Source organism: Tachysurus fulvidraco, chromosome 5 (assembly GCF_022655615.1).
Source record: "Tachysurus fulvidraco isolate hzauxx_2018 chromosome 5, HZAU_PFXX_2.0, whole genome shotgun sequence".
Taxonomy (NCBI): domain Eukaryota; kingdom Metazoa; phylum Chordata; class Actinopteri; order Siluriformes; family Bagridae; genus Tachysurus; species Tachysurus fulvidraco.
The window spans coordinates 17842210-17859852 of record NC_062522.1 but is presented as its reverse complement, the minus strand read 5'-3'; the positions used below and the strand labels follow the sequence as shown (position 1 = coordinate 17859852).

Genomic DNA, 17643 nt, shown 5'->3' with positions numbered 1-17643 from the left:
CAGAGTGTATCATAAGCAAGTATTCTTGTGTTGTTTTGTCCGAGGGGACAAATAAAGGCATGATTGAACTTTTGTGTTGTAGCTGTTATATAAACAGATATATTCAGTTGCTTGTAGCCATTGTGGACATGGTTCTGAGTCAATGCTTTGTGTGTGAGGAACTCCCACTGGATGTTAATGGCATTCCTTTAATCATGTAAGGGAACATAGCACATACTGTACAATCCTGCTCATTTGCCTCTAGTGAAAATGGTCATGGTAAAGAAAAAACAGCCTTTAAACACAACCACTTTCAACACTAAAACATTCCCCTCTCTTGTTGTGCTCGTTTATCTGGATTCACCTCAACAATTTGTTGTTTTCCTACTTGGCAGAATTAGAATAACGTACTAGTGTAGAGTAAAGTGACTGTGTTTGTGTTTGTTGTTGTGAGAGAAAGACAGATGAAGACAAAGAACAGTGTATGTGTGTAAAAAGCAAATCAGTGCAAGAATGTTTATGGTGTTGTTGACTTAGATAAGTTTCGAGTTACAGCAGTTACAGTATAGCTGACACAGACTTATATAGATAAACAGATTTCACAGCACCTGCAGTGCAACTTCACAAGCACACAGAATGCAATTCAATGTGAGTCCAAAATTAAATTCAGTTGAAATAAAATTTAGTGGACAAAGTAGAAAGGGCATGTAGCTCCAGCAGTCAGATACATTGACCTGCCTGCAGCTTTTTGGAGTGTAATGGGTTAAATCTGATGGAGTGGTTCTTGTGCATTTTTTTCTGTCAGCAGCAAGATATGCAGTCTGAAAGGGACCGCACCAGCTATTACAACTTACATGTAGTCAAACCCAGTAACCCAGTACAACAAACTCACACGCCCAAGCATGAATATATGCATACACACACACACACACACACACACACACATACACACACACACACACACACACACACACACACACACACACACACACACACACACACACACACACATATATATGCACACAAAGGCATACCTGATAAATCAGGAGTTATTTGACCACACCTAGTCTTGCCGCAGGAACAGAGTGACCTGTGAACTGTGCAAAACAAAGTTATCAAGTGAAGTGTCTGTGCTTGTGCGTGTTTGTTTGTGTTAATCTTTTTTGGACGGACGCCAAGTTTCTGTTTACCACCATCATCATTCCTGTTTTATTCAACATGTTTATCCCATATGTTTTTTTTCTACAGTATTATTTTTTTCTTCTTCCAATATATCTCTCTCTCTCTCTCTCTCTCTCTCTGTCTTTCTCTGATTGTGTTTGGTTATTTTGCTCTGATCGTGTGTTACTGCATGTACACCAACTGTGGATAATCAACTGTTTATTTTTGAATGTAAAATATAAATAAAAATAAAGTAGTGATAAATAATTCCCTTTTTCGGGGGGTAAATGAGTGGGAGAGAGAGACAGAGATTAGGAGTGTGAGATGTGGAGGACATTTGGGCGGGTTTCTGTACTTGTTTTCGCGCTGTTTTAGAATGGATGCATTGTGTGTTTTCTCTTCATCACACACACCACACACACACACACACACACACACACACACACACACAGACCTCTGTAATAGACCCAGAGATATGCTTATCATGTATTAGTGAGCAATTGGTTCGCCAGTATATTTATATTATTGCCCCAGTAAACCTATATAATTCTGTAGGTTCATATATATATATATATATATATATATATATATATATATATATATATATATATATATATATATATATATATATATAAAGATTGAAAACATTTTATTATAGTGTAATAAAGACAGCTAGTTTTGTTTTGATTAAGTCCGTGTTTACAGTTTGAATAGATAAAGTTAAGTATAATTAGATTCTCTTTTTGTAAAAAGCTTTTAACAATGGATATTGTCACAGAAATATTTTATTTTAAATTGATCCCTAATGAGCAAGCCAGAGGTGGCAGCAAGGGAAAATATAATATGAGGAAGAAACCTTCAGAGTAACCAAACTCAAAAGGGAACCCATCCTCATCTATATCCTCATCATCTTCAGTATGAATAATTTCTGAATATGAAACAACCGTTTTAATTGGGATGATGGGGGATGTGGTAGTCTAGTGGTTAAGGTGTTGAACTACTGTTTGGAAGGATGTGAGCCCAAATCCCATGTCCACTACACTGCCTGCCACTGCTGGGCCCCTGAGCAAGGCCCTTAACCCTTAATTGCTCAGCTGTTTTTAAAAAAATTAGATAAAAAATGTAAGTTGCTCTGGAATTTGGGAAAGTGTATGAGGTTTCTTCTCATGACATACAGCCAAGGTTCAGACATTCATTAACTCAGGTCATTGTACTGTTTAAGTGTTTTTTTGATCATGCGGTCATAAATTGAGTTTGTTCTTGGAAAGCTGCTGTTTGTAAAAATCTTTTAATCATTGAAGCTCAAAGAACAAGCAGCACCAAGTGCCTTTTTTTCTGTTAGTAGCTTGTTTGATCCCCATTGAATTTCTATGAAAATGTACATTTGAATAACAAAATAAAATTGCCTACGTCTTCAATCTCTCTCTCTCTCTCTCTCTCTCTCTCTCTCTCTCTCTCTCTCTCTCTCTCTCTCTCTCTCTCTCTCTCTCTAGCACAATCACTGTGGATGTCCATGTTAATACAGTCATCTCTCATTCTCTCTTTCTCTCTGCAGTCATGTGTTCAGGCACTCAGAACATGCTGAGTGTGACAGGAAATTCAGAATTGCAGTACCAGCGGATGAAGGAGATGTACACCGGCTGCCAGATTGTCATGGGTAACCTTGAGATCACTCACATGGAACACAATCGTGATTTCTTCTTCCTAAAGGTAAGAGAAGTGGGAGTGTGTGTATGTTTGTGTGTGTGTGTGTGTGTGTGTGTGTGTGTGTGTGTGTGTGTGTGTGTGTGTGTGTGTGTGTGTGTGTCTGACTTTGATTTTAAGCAGCCATGAAATCCCTAAATCCCTCTAGATCGATAAGCATACGTGTGCATGTGTGTGCATCATAAATGTCTTTCACCTGTGAGCTTAATTCCTTTATTACATCCCAGTGTTTTACTGCAAGCAATACTGTGTCAGATATTTCCTGAAACTTCTGCTTGGCCATAAGAGTTCTTTCTGCAAGTCTGTAAGACAATGGAAGACACTCCTAATACTCACTAATAACTAAAATTAGAAATGTAATCCTAAAGGTTGTATTTTATCATCTTAAAGCCTTAAATGTATGTATGTTTGTTTGTTTGTTTATTTATTTCTCTCTCTCTCTCTCTCTCTCTCTCTCTCTCTCTCTCTCTCTCTCTCTCTCTAGTCTATTCGTGAGGTTACAGGTTACGTACTAATAGCTATAAACCAGTTCAGATACCTGCCATTGGAGCAGTTACGTGTAATCAGAGGAACATCACTGTATGAAGGACACTTTGCTCTCGCTGTCTTAGTTAACTACCAGAAGGATGGAGAGTATGGGATACGGGAGCTGGGCCTTACACATTTGACAGGTACAAACACAAGCATGCAGATTTCTATTAGAAATATTATTCTATTTGTGCGCCAAATGTAGCACACATTTTGCAACTCCTTCCTCCTCTGTCTACTTGGCAGCAGGTGTGGCATTAAGCAGAGCTGCATATGTCAACAAACAGAAGCATTTAAGTGCTTATCTTCATTAATGTGTTATAACTCTGGACAACCTGCCAAGCAGCCTAATTAGCATTTTCATTATATAACCCAGAATATTTTGCTCACCTGATTTCTGTTATTAAGAGGTACGCTTTTTTTGTTTTTGCATTTGTTTTGTGAGCAGTTCCATTTTTGAGAAAACATTAAAAGAACTCCCTGTGATTTTTTATCTTTGCATTATTAAATGCAAGTACTTTAGCCTTCCCCTGAACACTCTCAGAAAAATCTTTAGTGGAACATATTTTGAATCTCTAATATTTATTTTTCACCTACGAGCTTAGATAAAGTTTATGTATTAACTAAAATTCATTAAACCATTCAATAATTACAAATAGAAGTTTTCAGACACAAAATAGATATAGAGGTCTACATACTCGCTTTAAAAATGCAGGTTTTTTGAAAATTATACTGTGATAATATGAGAACTTTTTTCACGTTCACTGTGAAAATATAACGTGTGAAAAGTGATCAGAACATTTCATAGGGGAAAAAAGAATGGTAAACAAATATAGTGTTGAAGCATCTCTTAATTATAGTACAAGACTTAGTCTTTTTGGATAAGAAAAGATTTGCATGGCACATGTTGACTTTTATCCAGATTGTTGCAAACTGTTTTAAAGGATATAGAACTGTCTCAGTTAATTGAACATTTGGAGCAAGGAAGGAAAACACCTGATATAGGATGCCAGTACATCAGAAGTGACAGTGTGGCCAATCCACCTACCAACAAGAACCCAGACAAAAAATCAACATAGGTGAGGAAAGAACATGCGAAACTCTCTACAAACAGTAACCGGAGCTCCGGATCAAACCAGGCACTACTACACAATGCCACCAAAAACGGACACTGAGAGCAAAAGAAAAAGAACAGTAATTCAAGAAAGAGGAAAAGAATGGAGAAAGAAAAGACACTAGAGAATATAATTTACATGACTAAATAAATAAAGGATAAATATAAGTTTAAAACCATATTTTGAAATTTTATATTTCTGTTAAGCTGCTTTGTGACACTCCTCATTCACTATACACTTTGCTGAGTGCTGAATTATATAAATTAATAAAATAAAATGAATGAATAAGAGCAAAAGTAAAATAAAAATACAGTTTAAATAAAGTTTCAAATTTAGCTAAAATCTTAAATAGAGTTGAAATAAAATGTTATATTTTTGTCTCTGCTTTGCTCTGAGTAGAACCTGATTGCCTTTTCCTAACCAAAATACCTCTGAACCAAAGCACATATTACAGGAAATTCCAGTTTTTCTGTTTATTCTGAAATCTGAACTATAATGTAATGTATAGCTCATTTTCTCTTCTGCAGTAGGTGTGTGTTTTCAGTGCAACTGTTAACTGTCACACAGATAGTTTCAGGGACAAGCTCAAGCCTGCTCCAGTCAGGCCTAAACTATTACTAAGCAGGATTCTTTTACATCAGTGTAGGGGTTTGTGAGTGTGGGTGCATAGGTGTACTGTATCTGGTACATCAGCTTGGTTTAAATTTCAAATTTGTTCCTGCAAAAATAATCCTAGTTCATTTTGCATAACTCTTACCCTTTTCTTTTCAGTCAACGTAAGTAGTATTGTTTGATCCAGACTTGCAAAAGAAAATGCATTTATAGTTTTTGTATGTACATTTTAAAATTTGTGATTTGTTCCAAAATTCCAAGTGTGTAGGTAATAGGTTTTATTGTTTTGCAACACAAGATTGCACAATATTCCATTGCTACACTTACAGAATAAAATGCTGTTGAGCTTTGTTACCTGGTGTATAGGTTGGTGTGGTGTATTGTTGTATGCGATGTGTATTTTGATAACAGTGTTTCACCTGCTCTTTCTGATTATTGTAGATATATGTGGTACTGAAAGGACTCGAGTTGATTGCTTTGGCTAATGTGAAGGATCAGGTTCTTCTGAGCACTGTGCTGTTAGCTGGTTAACATTCTCCCTAAACAACAACTTATCACTATTTTTGTTTATGCAAAAAAAAAAAAGGCTTTTTAATTTGCTAAACACAGGAACACATTCCTAGCAGTTATAGTGTTTAACACATGTAGACATGCTAGATTTGTTTTTCAGATTGCTATTGTATGTGTTTGTAGAAATTTTGGAAGGGGGCGTACAGATCATCAAGAATGAGTTCCTGAGCTACGCACCACAGATCAACTGGTTGGATATTGTAAAGGACAATGGAGCTAAGGTCCTTATTGAGGACAACGGACCGGAATGTAAGCGACATTTAAAGCTTTATACTGCACAATAATGTAACATAAGAGCAGCATAAGAGTGTTCTAACTAGTATGCCTTGAATGATAAAATGGCCTTCAGTCCTCTGCAGAAATTACATACTTTTTCTGTATTGCTGATCTGATTAGGCATTAAACATATATTTCCTGGGGCACTCAGTTACCTATTTCAGGGTCAGAAATAATTGTGACTGCAACGATGTGCAGTTTTGCTGAAACAGTGGTGTTGTGAACCTACTTCAGTGCAAAATGTCTTCTAGATTCTGACTCTTGAGACCCATTTCCTAGCTGATCATTTCAAAATAGTATTTTCCTCACTTCAGAAGAAAGCTCCAAATTTCAGTTCCATTTTATACTCTGTTGTTGGGATGTGCACTTATTATTTCAAATAAGAACCAACAAAGAACCAAAGTTGTGGCTCTAAATGCAAATCAGACATACAATGCTGTTCACATGTCAGTAAACAACCCCAAACAAAAGCACTCAAGAATGCAGAAAATGCATATGTCATTCCTTCTGTCAGCTCAGGATTAAATTGTAAAATCTTTGTTTTTTATGTTTATTATTCTTATTAGGTTTTTGTTTTTTGTTTTATTATTATTATTATTATTATTATTATTATTATTATTATTATTATTATTATTATTATTATTATTATTATTATGTACATTTCTCTGAACTACTGATGCACATTCATTATTAAAGGTTGATTAATCAAAGAACACCTGATTTGTTATCACAGCAGACATCCTAGCTATACACCTCGATAATGTATTTCTTGATTAAATTGAATCCCAAACACATTTTCCTGTTTAGTTCCATGTCATGAATCTTGTGACGGACATTGCTGGGGACCAGGCAGAGACAGCTGTCAGACTTGTAAGCTTTAACATTTTCACTTACAGTACACACACACACACACACACACACACACACTCTTTCTCTCTCTCTCAAACGGCTTCTATCTCTGTTGTCTCCTCTCCTAGTAGGTGTTTCCGTCTCTCTGATAACGCACTTTTACATTCGGTCTCTTTATCTCTCTCAGTGACTAAACTGGTGTGTGCACCTCAATGTAATGGTCGCTGTTTTGGCCGAAGCCCTAGTGAATGCTGCCATATCGAGTGTGCAGGAGGCTGCACTGGGTCACAGGATACTGACTGCTTTGTAAGTGAAAGGACATTCAAGCACAAACTCATTTTTATAATTATCGTATTGAAACAACACATTGCAAACTTTTAGCTTATTAAAAAAATGCTTTTCCAATCAGGGGGATAACTACATTGTTTTCACTGCTGCCACACACCTCAGCTGGCTAATGAATAGCAAATAATCCAAGTAATAAGCTGACTTAAATACAAGGTTCATGAATCACCACTGAAAAATATTTTTGTGTGTGTCGGGGTGTGTGCAGGCCTGCAGGAATTTCAATGACACTGGCTCGTGTGTGCCTCAGTGTCCTCAGGGCGTGATATACAATAAAGTGACATTCAAACTGGAGCCGAACCCAAATGAGAAATATCAGTATGGTTCTGTCTGTATAGCCCAGTGCCCCCGTAAGTACAGTTACAACTCCTCTTCATTTGATCATTACAGCTACTGTACCTGAACATTTAAACCTTTTTAAAAGAAACCTTTTCATTGTTCAAATGTACTTATACAGTTGTCAGCTATTATGATGTTTGTGCCACTGAATAAAGTGGTAATTGATATATAATTAATTAAAATAATCAATTGATAAATCACTTGTCAAGTCAGGTAATAAAAAAGGTAATGTGCAAATTAATGAACCTAAAACAAAAGCTACATTCAATTTGATTGTCATTATTTAGATTATATACATTCATATTCAGCTGTTCATTAAAAATACAAACTATTTATTCATCATCTGATGAGCAGATATATTAGTAGTAGTAGTAGTAGTATTTGTAGTATAAGTAGAAGACAGGTGATCAGGAAAAAGTGTCTAAAATCTAAAGAATGACTATGATGACCTAAAGGTAATGTTTGGGTGACCTAAAGGTACCTGTTCTGTGACCTCTTTCTTGATCTCTTTTAGCGAACTTTGTAGTAGATGGAAGTTCATGTGTTAGCAGCTGCCCTCCATATAAAATGGAGGTGGACAGGAAAGGAGTAAAAAGGTGTGAACCATGTGGAGGCCTTTGTCCGAAAGGTAGCATACCAACACAGATACATGCACGAATACACACACACACACGGCCATGCACACATACCCACACCCACCAACAGCAAACAGTGAACCCATTCACAACACAGAGACAGCATAATGCAATCTCACAGGCTTTCAAGTTCATGAACTCATATATAAGTTCATGCTCTCTCAATTCAATTCAATCCAATGAGCTTTCTCTCTCTCGCTTTCTCGCTCTCTCTTCTTCTGTCTCTAGTGTGTGAAGGTACTGGCTCACTCTCCAGTCTGACAGTGAACTCTGAGAACATTGACAGTTTCATAAACTGCACTAAAATTCAGGGTAGCCTCCATTTCCTCGTCACAGGCATTGATGGGTGAGTGGTGCTAAAACATAGCAACTTCAGAAGAACACTGTCATTAATTTAACTGCACCACCATAAATGCTGTGTGAGGAGAATGCAAGCATAAGTGTCTGTAACCTGCTGTCCATGATTTACAGTGATCCATATAACAACATCTCAGCTCTTGACCCCAAGAAGCTCAACATCTTCAACACTGTTCGAGAAATCACAGGTTTGTGTGCATTTATCTGATAAGTTCATGCATTTCATGCACTGTTGCTAGTCTACAATACATGACACCCATTTGCTTGCTTGCCAGATTTTCTGAGTATTCAGTCATGGCCTGATCAAATGGATGATCTGTCAGTGTTCTCCAATCTGTCAACGATACAAGGTCGAAATCTCTACAAGTAAGAGATAGACTTCATGTCTTTCACCAAACATTACATGTAAAAGTAAACATAAACTTTTTTTTAATGTGATAATAGATATATATTACCATCTTTTTTTTTGCATTTGATTGCTACCTGAATATCATAAAAGCTTGATAAACAGAATCAGTTGGTTTAAATTAGATTGCAAATTATTAACCACTAAACAATTTAATGGACTGTTTTCAATAAATGCTTTCCAAATGTAGTGCATTAAAGTGTGTGCCACTACTAAGTCATTTTGGAAATAATCTCTTTCATATGTATAACATTAACATTTGACATGATTTGATTTTTCTTATAGTGCTTACCTATTGTAAAGTAAATACAGTATAGTATTTGTTTGATGTCCTAAACAAACCCTTTCTACATCTCTCCTTCTTCATCATCTCTCTCTACACTACTCTTTATTTGTCCCTTCTTCCCCTGTCAGAGGAGTGAGGACTAAGAGGTAGGATTCCTTGACCTGACTAACTTACTTCACCTCCTCCCCGATCAAGCACAAACCTTAGACTTGTGTTTACACTGGTGCCCAAATGACTGGATTATTTTCTCTTTCTCTCTATCTATTTCCGGTTTTGATTATAGTGCATGGTTTCACCTGGTTATTTCACTTCATTCACTGGATTTAGGTGCATGTTTGATTGCATCAGAAACATGTCAGTTGGATCAATTTCAATACAAACACCATTTGCACTTTAAGTACAGTCTTTTTGTAAGGTCATTTGTGCATTTCCATCTTGGTGTGGATCTTCTATATCTCACTGATGTGCTCATGCTGGTTTCAGGCTTGCTTTACGGTGACGGTTCAAAGCCGGTGTTGGGGTGAAGAACCAAGGGGTCTTTAGCTATAATTTTGAATCACTCTCATGAAAATAATTTGTTTCTCTCAGTCGGGGCTACGCTCTGCTGGTGATGAAAATTCCTACACTGAAATCATTGGGTCTGCGCTCTCTGAAGAGGATCAACGATGGTGGCATCTATATCACACAGAACCAAAAGCTGTGCTACCACCAATCTGTCAACTGGACACGCTTGTTTGGCCCACGTGTCCAACGGCAACAGAAAGCTCTTGACATCAGAGATAACCACTCTCAAGATGAGTGTAGTAAGTGTGTGTGCATTGTAACTTTTACTACATCCAAGCATGGACAATACATGATTGGTACTCTTCTGGAGCTTATTTTACCCAGCAGTGTTCACAATGACATACAGTCCCCAAAATGACAAAAAAAAAAAAACGAATCACAAGCTAACATCCTTAGCATTTCATTTAGTTAATGAAAAATCCACAATTGTTCTTTAGAAAAACAACGGTGTTTATAATTTAACAGGAAAAGGCTACCACATAATTGAAAAGTGTGAAAAGTTTTCAGGCAGTGATATTAGTGCCTGTTTGTGTGTGTTTGTTAAACAGTTAATGAGGGCCATGTGTGTGATCCACTCTGTTCGGCCAATGGCTGTTGGGGTCCAGGGCCAGACCAGTGTCTGTCTTGTAAAAACTACAGCAGAAGAGGAACCTGTGTGCCAGCCTGTAACTTCTTACAAGGGTTAGTCCTTTGTCCTTTGATTAAAAGCATCTAAAAGAGGTGGCATCTCTCTTATTGTAGGCTACAGTTTTTGATTATTATTTTTTATTTCATACAGTGCACACAAGAACCAAATTTAGTGTTACTGAAGTTAAAGATACAGTTTAATGCGGTTATAGCTATTTGTAGCCACAGCAGTTAATTTTTTAGTGTCATGTCACTGTACATATACTAAGACAACAGTGTTTTGCAATATATGGAGTCATATTCGTTTCTCATGACAGGGAAAAGAGGGAGTTTGCTGGGCCAAATGGAGAGTGTATGCCATGTCACTCTGAGTGCGCAGTGCAGGAGAACAGACACACCTGCAGTGGACCAGTAATGAGATAACAATACTTATTCTTTTTTTTTTTTTTTGCATTTCTAAATGTTTATTAATTGTTCTGGAAGTTTACAATGTTATTCATGTGTAGTAGGATATTGGTAGGTGTTCAAATTAATATCTCTTTTCCTGTATGTGTTGTTCTTTAGGGGGCAGATCAGTGTGCTGTTTGTGCGAGTCTGCAAGATGGGCCACACTGTGTCTCATCATGCCCAGAGGGAGTTATGGGAGAAAAACGGGTTGTTGTTTATAAATTCCATGACACTCAAAGCAAATGCCAGCCCTGTCATTCCAACTGCACCCGCGGGTGAGATCATAGTGACAGTCATACTGAGATACAGGAGTGTGTGAAAAGCCTCATATGTTTTCTTATGTTTGTTCGTTGCTGACACTGACTTCAGAAACTTGTTTTCATGTCATTCCCCCTTAGTGTGGGGTAACATGCTTCTGTGTATTTTATTTTCATTTCATCTCTGCCTGTGTTCATTTTGTTTTAATTGTAGTCTTGACTTTGCCTTTGCCCTGCAGTTGGTTTATTGCCCTTTTATGTGTTGATTGTTTTCTACTGTTTTGTATTAGTTTCCTATGTTTGTCTATTTAAGTCCTTCTGTTTTTTCGTCTCGTTCCAAAAGCTTATCTTGCTTTTCTGTCAGTTTAATTTCCGAGCTGTGTTCTTACTGTGTTTTCTGGATTCCAGTTCTGTGTTTCTTGTCATTTAGTTTTTCTCTTTGTTTTTTTTTTTTATCTATGCCTGTTCATTGACTACAATTATGACTTATCCATTATCCATATCGCCTGCTTGTGCTGTGATCCATGCCTAAAATAATATACATTTGGCGTGCCTAGAAATCCACACTTCATAGGAAAGTCTTTAAATGATTAAATAGATTTTCAGTTATTTTCTCAGATCCTCAGATTAGTTTGAAAACATCGGAGTACACTTTTTTAATACATAGGACACAGATCTTAATATTTCTTTAATTAAATAGTAATCAGTTTAAAAGATTGTCTTATATTTTCACCACAATGCATGTTATGTTTGTTCTTACTGTAATTTGTGATTCATTGATATATGATTCATGCACAGGTGCTACCTGTGATTCATGCTGCATTGTCTTTTAACTCATCCCCTAACTTCTGCCAGTCCTGCAGTCAAACAATGTCATAAACCAACTGCTTACTTCCGTACTTTTAGTAATTTTTATTTCTGTGGACTTCAGGTGCACAGGACCAAGTTTGAGAGACTGTATGGAATCCCCCAAGAGAGCAGCGTCTGGGTGTGTGTCTCCCTCTGCTGGTCAAAAGCACCAATGGATTATGTTTTTGTTTTGTACATGCAGTTAGGATTAATAATTTTTGACTGATGTGAGTGTGTATATGTGTGTATGCACAGGTTGCCAGTGACTGCCATTGTGCTAGGTGCAATAGCCTGTGTGCTGGTGGGATTTTTTGTGTTTGTGATGGCTGCTCTGTATCGCCGCAGTCTGGCTATCCGACGCAAGCGTGCCATGAGGAGATACCTTGAGAGTGAAGAGGTTTGTATATGTTCTGGATAGCTACATAGAAATGTCACGGAAGTATGCTTTTGATAGCTTGTAGAAACTTGTAGAACCTTTCCATAAAATGAAATTGCACAGACACTTTTTCACTGACGTTGAACTCAAGAACTTTGGGTACATTTTACCCCTGTAATTTAAGCTCCTGAACTATAATTCCAGTATCCCATATATTCTCTCTGCAAGAGTAGGAGACTTCACAGTGTAATTAACTTTTATAACCTGTGTTTACATCAAGCAATGCAGCATGACTGGTAAAACAACAACAGTGACTCAAAAATATTTACATTTTGTACACATTTCTAGGGATACCTAGATACCTAGGGATTGTTTTGCTGTACTGTGGTTGTATGCTGAAATAACACATCTGCTGTATGTTTGCATCACGTTGTCTGTTTTGCTAAATGCTCATATTTTGTAGCTCTTGTTAAGGAGAATTTTACATTTAAATACATAAGTACAGTTGTGTGTTTATGGGTTCATACGTTTGTCTTTTTTTTTTTTTTTCTATAGAGTTTTGAGCCATTGGATCCTGGGGAGAAAGGGACAAAGGTTCACACTCGTATTCTGAGATCATCTGAACTAAGAAAGGTTAAACTTCTGGGTACAGGAGTGTTTGGTACTGTCCACAAGGTATTTTCACCAAAATCTGTCTAATTAATCTAATACTCTTCTAACTTTAAATCACACAGCCTTATTTCTGTTGATTTATCACATATTTCTCTTTTCTCCTCAGGGTTTGTGGATTCCAGAAGGAGACACAGTAAAGATCCCTGTGGCCATAAAGACTATTCAGGACCGCACTGGGCGACAGACTTTCCAGGAAGTTACAGATGTAAGATACACACAAACACACACACAAATGCACATACAGTTCCATAAGGAAGTATTGGAATGGCTTTGGTTTCCTGATAATCAGGCATTCAAACAGCCATTTCTTGTGTCTTGTAGCACATGTTGGCAATGGGCAGTATGGACCACCCCTACATTGTGCGACTCTTAGGCATCTGTCCTGGGTCCTCTTTGGAGCTTGTCACTCAGTACATGCCACAGGGGTCCTTACTGGGACATATAAGGCAGCAGAAAGACAATCTCAACCCACAGAGGCTGCTGAATTGGTGTGTGCAGATCGCAAAGGTGAGCTGTCTGCATGTTTTTCTATATGTATGTACTTAATGCATTATATACTATTTAAGAAGTAAAGAATAATGTAATAAATTATACTAGTTTGAGGTCTGAGTTTAATCTGATCTTACAAAAATGTTAGTACCTGTTGTCTCTTAGGTTATAACACTTATAATGAGTCTGTACCTCCCCAGCTTTCACCTTTTGCTCTCTAGAAGTGAATACACAAACACAAAAAAAAAAACACTTCCATGCTAAAAAGAACCCTAAAAAATTCCTCTGAACTGAACACGTTCTTGTGACAGAAAGTCTTAATTTATTTTATTACGTCAAGAGAAATGATCATATTACCTGTTATTTAAATGATTATTTATCCAGGTACAAGGGGCTGTTACTCACCTGCTTCTTCTCTGTCTCAGGGAATGTATTATCTTGAAGAGCAGAAGGTTGTTCATAGGAACCTAGCTGCCCGGAACATACTTCTCAAGAGTGACTTTGTGGTCCAAATTGCCGACTATGGCATTGCTGACCTGTTTTATCCCGACGCCAAAAAATGTTTCTATGAAACGAAGGTGAACCAGACACCAATCAAGTGGATGGCCCTTGAGAGTATTTTATTCCGCAGATATACGCATCAGAGTGATGTGTGGAGCTATGGTGAGTGTTGTGTGTCAGTTGAATGTGTGTGTCAGTTCACAGACAAGAGACATTCACAAAGCAAGTCTGATGTGTGTTTAATGCACTGTTCATTGGCATCTTTGCCCTTGTGTAGGTGTAACTGTCTGGGAGATGATGTCATATGGGGCAGAGCCTTATGCTGCAATGAAACCACAGGAAGTTCCAGATCTGCTGCAGAAGGGCGAGCGCCTGTCTCAGCCTCAGATCTGCACGATTGAGGTCTATATGGTTATGGTCAAATGTAAGTCCCCTAAATCTCTTCATATTCAGGACATTCATTAGTTTTGAATGAATGTATGAATTAAATGAAAATGTTGCTTTATTAAATTGTAACTGCTCTATCTTTTAACTACTGTATTGATGGGTTTACCTGTGGGATATAATAAAGCAGAGAAAACAGAGCTTATGCTTTTTACTGTGGTAGTGATAAGCTGAAAACACGGCTGTTGTAATTGTTTTAATGCATAAAGTCTGAACACTGTTTTTTATGTAGTTTTCATTTGTCAGTCAGGGATATTAACATTAATTACAGAATTTTTTTTGTCTAGAGTTTTGATTACTCACTCAACTCACGGTCGAAATAGAATGAAACACCACTGTAAAACCTATTTGCTTTCTCCTGGCAGGCTGGATGATTGACGAGAATGTTCGACCAAGTTTCAAAGAGTTAGCCAGTGAGTTCAGTCGAATGGCTCGAGACCCACCACGGTACCTTGTCATCAAAGTAAGGCATCAGAGTAGTCTAACAGAACTAAATGCCTAGAGCATGAGATCATTCATTTTAATGTTTACACATATACATCTATAGTAATTACAAGATTTTCAATACTAATTTGATAGGGAGAGTGCACTGCTCCTGACCTTGCCTCTGATGAGGCACACAATCGTGGCACTCAAGTGCACATTCTTGGTGAGGGGCTGGAGGACCAAGAGGATGAGGCACTGGAAGATGGCATGACCACACCTCCTGTATACCTCACACCGTCTAGAAGCCTCTCTAGATTGCGTGTGGATACTAACAGGGTGAGAATTCCATTTTCTAAATTAAAAAATAATAATAATAATTAAACAGCCAGCAAGTTGAAAGATCGAACTGACATATTCTGAACCGAGTGAGATTTTAATTCATGCAAGTTAGTGTTGCCTAAATCATTTTGCGTCTGTCCTTAAATATGTCTAATGTTACCATGATTTTGTTTTATACAGGCCAGTCTCACCCTTGCTGGTTATCTGCCAATGACCCCAAGTGTAGAGGGCTCTGTGCAGGTATGTCTCATTGTGGAATAGTGTCTACTGTCACTGAAAAAAAATGCCTACTTTGGATGCTGTTGTCATGTTATATGAGACAATGTTTCTTGTTTTGCTGTAGACTGTGTGGCCACCACGTTCACGCCTCAACTCCACACGCACTATTTCTGAGAGTTCTGAGGGACATGGCACCCTGGTAGAACTAGAGATGAATGAAGATGTACTGTTGTCTAGCAGCCTTAGAGGAGTGCAACGCCGGGAGGACAGTGCCTATATATCTCAGAGGGACAGTGAATCAGGCCCTCCAGACACACCCATTCCTGACACACCGTCTCCATGTAGTGATGGGGAGGAAGACCAAAATGGATATGTATTGCCAGGACTAAGTGACAATTCAGACAGAGGTATGTGAGAATAATTGTGTGATACATTTGTGTCTCATTATTTATTTTATTGATTCAGTTACCACTGTTGCAGGCATATAGTCATAATAATTATGTCTAACATCTCACATCCTTTTCTCTTCAGATACTATGTGTTCTGTGCCTTCCCGTGTGACATTGTCTAATGGGAGGTTATCTATGGGTCATTCATGTGAACTTTTAGAGGAGCATGACAGTGGCGAGGAAGAATATGAGTACATGAACAATCAAAACCTTCCCCTCAGACAAACAAAAGGCCGGAGCCAAAACTGCTGTCAGCTAACAAACCGTAATTTCAGTATACACAAATCTTCAGGTGGCAATCATAGGTTATCCATGGAAGGTACAGAAAGCAGTGGAGGCCTTTCTCAGTCCTCCTTGGATGAAAGAAGTCATAGCAACGCCGACCTTCCATCCAGTGAAGCAGAGTATGCAGAAGCCAACCTGGACCAGGATCTTCAGTATGAATATATGGACATTCGTAGTGGTGCAGGGGTCACAGCTCCAAACACTAACCCCAGAATGGACCTCCTAAGACAAGGAAGCCATATTTCTTCCAAGAAATCTAATGGGAAAGAGGAGTGTGAGGAAGATGAGTATCAGTACACAAACTGCCAACCAAGGCTGAGGCGATCACTTATGGTTCACGGTTTGTTAGAAGGGGAGGGGGAGGTGTATGAATATGAAGAAATGGACTCTCAGGTTGCAGGGGGAAACTCTGGCGCTGAATACCAGAACCTACAGGAAAAAGCAGACGAAGAGGAGACCCAGGGGCAGCCCCGTCATGGAGTCAGGCCATATGTTAAAGTCCATGCAGGAATGAAAAAGGGCAAGGAAGGGACAGACCGGTGTTTTGACAATCCTGACTACTGGCACAGCCGATTGTTTTCTAAAGCAAATGCGGTGCGTACATGAGATGAGATTAAAATTAGAAACAAAAGTACCATAGTCAAATTAGAAAGAAACAGAGTATAAAGGAAAATGATCAGCAATACCTACGATCTGTAAAAGCATTTTTTTTAACAATCTGCCAATAAAGAGACATTTTCCGTGTTTAGTAGCATATGAGAAAAGCTCTGAATTTACTTTCATATACCTTTGAATTAGCTTTTGTATTTTGTTGAAACATAGAAAAGAACTTAAGTACCTTGTATTGAACTTATACATCAAGTACACTGATCACTGCATACAAATATATGAACCTCAGTTTATATTAAACAGCCACTGGACCTCAGGATGCGAATCACTTCCAGTGATGAACGCTTGTATTAGTTCTGTGTAGATATTTTTTTACTATTCAGTATGTCTGTTACAGGTGTGTTTTCAGATTTGTACAAATTCATTGTGGCAGCTTGCATATCATCACATGACAAAATAAACAGTGAGTCAGGGATGATTGCATTTTAATACTAATATTGTACATGGTGTAAATGCAAAAGAACATCATATACATTATATATATGTTTATCATGCCATTGTGTAGCCATTTTACTTAATAGTATCAATAGCATTGCTTTGCGCACTTAAAGAAACAGGTACAAACATATGCTCTCTTTGTTTTCTTGGAATGTTTTATATGTTTTTTCTGATGAAATATAAGAAAGTAAGATGTTTGGTGTTTTGAACATGAAGTTTGACTTTTTATTATGTCTCACCAGAACAAGTTGTAATTTCTGTAATTATGCTTTTATACGACACTAATTTGTGGTCATTTTACACATGTCAAACGTCTATCTGAAATAAATGTTATAATTGCTATTAGTTGTACTTATTTACAACGTTGTGATTTTATATTAATGTTTATTATTCATTAAATAAACTAACAATATATATTATATTGGAAATG

At 37.6% G+C, this 17643-nt stretch overlaps 1 protein-coding gene across 2 annotated transcripts in view; it reads left to right on the top strand.

Moving 5' to 3' along the window:
- erbb3a (erb-b2 receptor tyrosine kinase 3a) overlaps positions 1-17555 on the top strand; it is a 20923-nt gene extending 3368 nt beyond the window's left edge. Inside the window, exons 2-28 of one of the 2 annotated variants that reach the window (XM_027146739.2) lie at positions 2696-2850; positions 3329-3515; positions 5793-5918; positions 6753-6815; positions 6982-7100; positions 7348-7489; positions 7993-8106; positions 8342-8459; positions 8585-8658; positions 8746-8836; positions 9291-9308; positions 9751-9965; positions 10275-10407; positions 10671-10764; positions 10918-11075; positions 11989-12045; positions 12162-12303; positions 12838-12957; positions 13061-13159; positions 13276-13461; positions 13869-14106; positions 14222-14368; positions 14754-14851; positions 14968-15150; positions 15334-15393; positions 15497-15779; positions 15904-17555. In XM_027146739.2, the coding sequence (XP_027002540.1) occupies positions 2696-2850; positions 3329-3515; positions 5793-5918; positions 6753-6815; positions 6982-7100; positions 7348-7489; positions 7993-8106; positions 8342-8459; positions 8585-8658; positions 8746-8836; positions 9291-9308; positions 9751-9965; positions 10275-10407; positions 10671-10764; positions 10918-11075; positions 11989-12045; positions 12162-12303; positions 12838-12957; positions 13061-13159; positions 13276-13461; positions 13869-14106; positions 14222-14368; positions 14754-14851; positions 14968-15150; positions 15334-15393; positions 15497-15779; positions 15904-16712 (4229 nt within the window). In that variant the 3' untranslated portion in view covers positions 16713-17555. The remainder of the gene's footprint in view (positions 1-2695; positions 2851-3328; positions 3516-5792; positions 5919-6752; positions 6816-6981; positions 7101-7347; positions 7490-7992; positions 8107-8341; positions 8460-8584; positions 8659-8745; positions 8837-9290; positions 9309-9750; positions 9966-10274; positions 10408-10670; positions 10765-10917; positions 11076-11988; positions 12046-12161; positions 12304-12837; positions 12958-13060; positions 13160-13275; positions 13462-13868; positions 14107-14221; positions 14369-14753; positions 14852-14967; positions 15151-15333; positions 15394-15496; positions 15780-15903) is intronic. The other variant, XM_047813844.1, reaches the window with a different exon arrangement.
- Positions 17556-17643: the final 88 nt, after the last annotated feature.